This window comes from Nerophis lumbriciformis, linkage group LG24 (genome assembly GCF_033978685.3).
Source record: "Nerophis lumbriciformis linkage group LG24, RoL_Nlum_v2.1, whole genome shotgun sequence".
NCBI lineage: Eukaryota > Metazoa > Chordata > Actinopteri > Syngnathiformes > Syngnathidae > Nerophis > Nerophis lumbriciformis.
In genome coordinates this window covers 28,942,501-28,948,791 of record NC_084571.2, presented here as the reverse complement: position 1 = coordinate 28,948,791, position 6,291 = coordinate 28,942,501, and the positions used below count along the sequence as shown (strand labels likewise).

At 36.9% G+C, this 6,291-nt stretch overlaps 1 protein-coding gene across 3 annotated transcripts in view; it reads right to left on the bottom strand.

The window, feature by feature from the left end:
• Positions 1-2,824: 2,824 nt before the first annotated feature.
• Positions 2,825-6,291, bottom strand: part of cacnb1 (calcium channel, voltage-dependent, beta 1 subunit) — a 125,090-nt gene continuing 121,623 nt past the window's right edge. For 2 of the 3 annotated variants that reach the window (XM_061981917.2, XM_061981914.2), the window contains one exon: positions 2,825-5,495. In XM_061981917.2, the coding sequence (XP_061837901.2) occupies positions 4,962-5,495 (534 nt within the window). In that variant the 3' untranslated portion in view covers positions 2,825-4,961. The remainder of the gene's footprint in view (positions 5,496-6,291) is intronic. The other variant, XM_061981916.2, reaches the window with a different exon arrangement.

Sequence of the window (6,291 nt, the reverse complement as noted above, 5' to 3'; positions counted from 1 at the left end):
TTGCAGGGGAGACTTAAGTGTATGTGACATGATTTCATTAACTTACGAAAACATAATTTTAGCGTGGGAAATCTTATTTTGCCCCCGTTGTCACCACTTTACAGTAAACCGTCCATGTTGGAGTAAACAAATACAAATCATTTTACCAGCCTCTGGGGAAATCACTTCAAAGTTGACCCTGGCGTACTTGAAGGCAACACCGGTCTCCCAACGTGCGAGGCTTATGACACAGCCAGTGACGCAAATGCAATGCCCATATATGGAAGTGTGGTTCCTTTCCGATGACGTCTTTTCATTGTGAAGAAAGGAAGCAACAGTACATACTTGAATAAAAACGGATACAAAAGTATTGGGTGTGTCAGGAATCCTCAGAATTTTCCATTTTGGCTTTTGTTCGGAGCTTAGTGACACTTTAAGATTGAAATGAACCTTTATGACCCCATTTGACTTTTTAGCCATGTAGTCTATAAAAGTAATTAACACAGTGTTCTGTGAATGAATTAATTATAATTGAGTGCACATCCTCGGTGGTGCTTGTCTGAACATTGGGCTCCTAAGATGACGTCTTTATGTGCCCAAATGGGATCTTTTAATCAGGTTGACACATGTTTCCTGTCCGTCCGTCAAACACTTTTGTCGATAAACAAGTATAAAATAATTATAGTTGTGTATTAATTACACATGCAAAGTATCAAAGGTAGAAAGTTTTCAGTAACAAACGTGTCGGCACCATTCAACTTACTGATGAGCACTTTAATTATTGTGACTACTAGTGTTTTGTTTATATCTATCATTGTTCTCAGACTAATTTCACTTGATCAAACCTTTTCTAACATTTCACACTACAAAATAAAAGTATCTACGACTTGGGTTGACATTGGTTCGGCTTTATCTTGGTATCGACGAACATGCAGGCTCCAGTATCGTATCGGAAGTGAAAAGGTTGTATCGGCATTCAGCACACCCCTAATTTAGGCATTTATTTTTTATATCAAAAATTGTTTCATGATCACATAAAGTTTAGAACGGAGGTTCTCAACTCTTCCACTACACAGGGGCCCGGGGCCCACTCAAATATTAACACTGAATTATTAATCTGACTCTTGACTTTAATCGTATTTTATCATATTTTATGATTATTTTACAATTTACAACCTTGTCCAATGATCTAAAAACATGTGTTAATCAGAGGTTATTATTTAGACTTAGGTCAGGCTGATTAGAAATTAAAATATACTGGAAAAAAAAGGGACTCGAAAAATAAATGTACATGCAATTATGCAGTGTTAAAATAAATACCTTCCAACTAAATAAATGTTTCTTAAATGAACTGTCAATAAAATACAGCTTCACAACTGTAGTCATAATTTTTGCGCTCAAGAAGCTTTTATATGACTTTACCTTGTTTGATATTGTCATTACTGCCACAAGTGGTGGAAAAAGTGTATTACATCTGAGAAACAAAATTACATTTTGCAATAAAGATGACGTGCTTTATTGACGCACATTATTTAAAATTAAATATACTGCAAAAAAAAAGGGACTCACAAAAACTGGTGAAAAATAAATGTACATGCAATTATGCAGTGTTAAAATAAATACATCCCAACTAAATATGTTTCTTAAATGAACTGTCAATAAAATACAGCTTCACAACTTTAGTCTTAATTTTTTGCGCTCAAAAATCCTTCCTATGCCTTTACCTTGTTTGATATTGTCATTACTGCCACAAGTGGTGGAAAAAGTGTATTACATCTGAGAAACAAAATTCCATTTAGCAATAAAGACGATGTGCTTTATTGACGCACATTATTTAAAATTAAATATACTGCAAAAAAAAGGGACTCACAAAAACTGGTGAAAAATAAATGTACATGCAATTATGCAATGTTAAAATAAATACATCGCAACTAAATATGTTTCTTAAATGAACTGTCAATAAAATACAGCTTCACAACTTTAGTCATAATTTTTGCGCTCAAGAAGCTTTTATATGACTTTACCTTGTTTGATATTGTCATTACTGCCACAAGTGGTGGAAAAAGTGTATTACATCTGAGAAAAGTAATTACATTTAGCAATAAAGATGACGTGCTTTATTGACGCACATTTAAAATTAAATATACTGCAAAAAAAAGGGTGAAAACAAAAACAAAACAAACAAAAACTGGTGAAAAATAAATTTACATGCAATTACGCAGTGTTAAAATAAATACATCCCAACTAAATAAATACGTTTCTTAAATGAACTGTCAATAAAATACAGCTTCACAACTTTAGTCTTAATTTTTTGCGCTCAAAAATCCTTCCTATGACATTACCTTGTTTGATATTGTCATTACTGCCACAAGTGGTGGAAAAAGTGTATTACATCTGAGAAACTAAATTCCATTTAGCAATAAAGACGATGTGCTTTATTGACGCACATTATTTAGAATTAAATATACTGCAAACAAAAGGGACTCAAAAACTGGTGAAAAATAAATTTACATGCAATTAAGCAGTGTTAAAATAAATACATTCCAACTAAATAAATGTTTCTTAAATGAACTGTCAATAAAATACAGCTTCACAACTTTAGTCTTAATTTTTGCATTCAAGAAACTTTTATATGACTTTACCTTGTTTGATATTGTCAATACTGCCACAAGTGGTGGAAAAAGTGTATTACATCTGAGAAGCAAAATTACATTTTGCAATAAAGATGACGTGCTTTATTGACGCACATTTAAAATGAAATATTCTGCAAAAAAAAGGGTGAAAACAAAAACAAAACAAAAACTGGTGAAAAATAAATTTACATGCAATTACGCAGTGTTAAAATAAATACATCCCAACTAAATAAATATGTTTCTTAAATGAACTGTCAATAAAATACAGTTTCACAACTTTAGTCTTAATTTTTTGCGCTCAAAAATCCTTCCTATGACTTTACCTTGTTTGATATTGTCATTACTGCCACAAGTGGTGGAAAAAGTGTATTACATCTGAGAAACAAAATTACATTTAGCAATAAAGATGATGTGCTTTATTGACGCACATTTAAAATTAAATATACTGCAAAAAAAAGGGTGAAAACAAAAACAAAACAAACAAAAACTGGTGAAAAATAAATTTACATGCAATTACGCAGTGTTAAAATAAATACATCCCAACTAAATAAATACGTTTCTTAAATGAACTGTCAATAAAATACAGCTTCACAACTTTAGTCTTAATTTTTTGCGCTCAAAAATCCTTCCTATGACTTTACCTTGTTTGATATTGTCATTACTGCCACAAGTGGTGGAAAAAGTGTATTACATCTGAGAAACAAAATTCCATTTAGCAATAAAAATGATGTGCTTTTTTGACGCACATTTAAAATAAAATATACTGCAAAAAAAAGGGACTCACAAAAACTTGTGAAAAATAATATTACATGCAATTATGCAGTGTTAAAATAAATACATTGCAACTAAATACATATGTTTCTTAAATGAACTGTCAATAAAATACAGCTTCACAACTTTAGTCTTAATTTTTTGTGCTCAAAAATCCTTCCTATGACTTTACCTTGTTTGATAACGTCATTACTGCCACAAGTGGTGGAAAAAGTGTATTACATCTGAGAAACTAAATTACATTTTGTAATAAAGATGATGTGCTTTTTTGACGCACCTTATTTAAAATGAAATATACTGCAAAAAATAAGGGACTCACAAAAACTGGTGAAAAATAAATGTACATGCAATTATGCAGTGTTAAAATAAATACATTGCAACTAAATAAATATGTTTCTTAAATGAACTGTCAATAAAATACAGCTTCACAACTTTAGTCTTAATTTTTTGCGCTCAAAAATCCTTCCTATGACTTTACCTTGTTTGATATTGTCTTTACTGCCACAAGTGGTGGAACAAGTGTATTACATCTGAGAAACTAAATTACATTTTGCAATACATTTCCGGGCTTTCACAGGCCGCATAGAACGATGTGGCCTTGAGTTTGACACCTGTGCATTACAACAACCAAACGACACAGTGGATTTTTTTTCCTGCTGACATTTTTAATTAAAATACGAATTTATCCACGGGTTAAAAATGAAAGGCAGAAAAAAAGCAAAATGTAGCTACAATCAGGCACCAACATGTATGTCATGTTATGTCAATATATATATATATATTTTTTAAACAAATTGCGATAACGCAACAATAACATTATTTACCGATCATTATTTAATATTTATCCAACTGAAGACGAGAAGATAGGGTATAGGGGGGGGGAATTCTACTTCTGAAATAGTTCTACTGGGTAGGCCTCTCACAAACTCACAAATGGATCTATCAAAAAAAAAATAAAAATAAAATAAGAGTTAGTAGTGGGCTGTTTGGGGGTGAAGAAAATACCAAAGGTGGTGCAACAAAAGCAAAAGGAAGCGAGATGTGTTGGACCTACAGGCAGCATCTGTGGTGACGAGAAGGAGTGTACGAGTTAAGACATCCCACCATGGCGGGCGGTGGACATGGCTTGGCGAGACCTTCCGGCACTTGTGATTTGGAGTTTTTAAATGGCGGCAAAAGGGAGCGGGAGGGGAGAAAACGTGTATAGCGTGTCACGGCGTTAGAGAGGACGTCTTTGGAGTCTTTGTTCAAGCCACACAGACAAAAAAAAAGAAAAAGTTATTCAGCCACTTCACCATCTTTTTTAAGGTCCGGGTGGTCTTGTGAAAAAAAAGCACTGGAAGGCGAGGAGAAACCCTATCACTGCACACGAGGGAGGTCGGGGCTGTTGTGATGAAGACCCTGTTTAAGACTTAAGGACAGAGGCATGAAGCTGCCCTCACATTCTATACTGGAAGTGGAAGAGGAGTCATGTGATCACAATCAGAACATTCATGCAGTGTAAAACCCAATTATTTATCTGGTGTGTGTGTGGCAGTCCGTGGATGTAAACATTTGTCGTCCTGCTTCCTGCTCGCCTCAGCGGATGTAGACGTCCCTCCCCCAGTCGTCCTGGTTCTTGTTGTGCCCCTTGCCGGCCGCCGTGTCCACCGGTTCCTGGCAGTAGCGCTCCCTCAGCTTGGCGCGCCTGCTGTGCACCTGCGCCTGGCTCGGCGCCGGGGGCTGGTTCAGGTTCTCCTGGTCCGGCTCGGCGCCCTCGTCCTCCCAGGAGGCCTGGCGCCCGTGGTGCTGCGCCAGGTGCAGGCGGCTGCCCCCGCCGCCTCCTCCCCGGTAGGGCTCGGGCTCCTCGTAGGGGTCGGTCTCAATGTCCATGCAGGAGTCGCCCGCCTCGGTGTAGGCCGAGTCCCGGCTGCCCTGCGTCTCCGAGTCGAAGGTGTCTTGCCTGGACAGGCCCCGCCCACTGCCCGCTCTCAGCTGGCCGCGGGAGGAGCGCAGGTACGCTTGCTGCTGCTGCTGAGGCTTTCCTCCGAGGTCGCCGTGGTAGTCATGCAGGGGGCCGCTCCCGCCGCTGTCCGTGCCTTCCCGCTTGGGGGGCTCGCCGTGCACCGTGCCCTGCAGCGAGTCGAGGCCATGCAGAGAGACAAACCACGTGCGAGCAGTTAGTCACGGGTTAGCGGGGTTATTTAGTATTCAACACATTGGCAGGTTAAACATGCTTAAAACACTTTTAAGTGGCTAAACTGATGGAGTCTTGACACACTGCAAACCCAAGCACACCCGAGCTGTTAATCAACCCTACAGTGCCACCCTCTGGCCGACTGCTGTCATGGCGACAAACAGCCTGTTAGAGCAGGGGTCCCCAAACTTTGTGACTTGGGGGCCGCATTGGTTTAAAAAAAAAAAAAAAAAAGTTTATATATATATATATATATATGTATATATACATATATATATATATATACATACACACACACACACACGTTAGGTCAAGAAAAAACACAGAGGCTATTTCATCCCAACAAGCCTGTTTCACAGGTTTCCACTGCTCTTCAGGGGATTTTATAATATATATCATATAATAATTAAAAAAAAAAAATAAAAAAAAAAAAAAATAAAAAAAAAAAAAAATATATATATATATATATATATATATATATATATATATATATATATATAATACATAATGATATATTTAATATAATAAAATCCCCTGAAGAGCAGGGAAACCTGCGAAACAGGCTTGTAGGGATGAAATAGCCTCTGTGTTTTTTCTTGACCTAACGTATGTTAAGTTCTACCCCGGTATTGAGCACTGTTTAACGCAATTTTTTTTTTTTTTTTTTTTATAGAAATACAATCATGTGTGCTTACGGACTGTATCCCTGCAGACTGTATTGATATACATTGA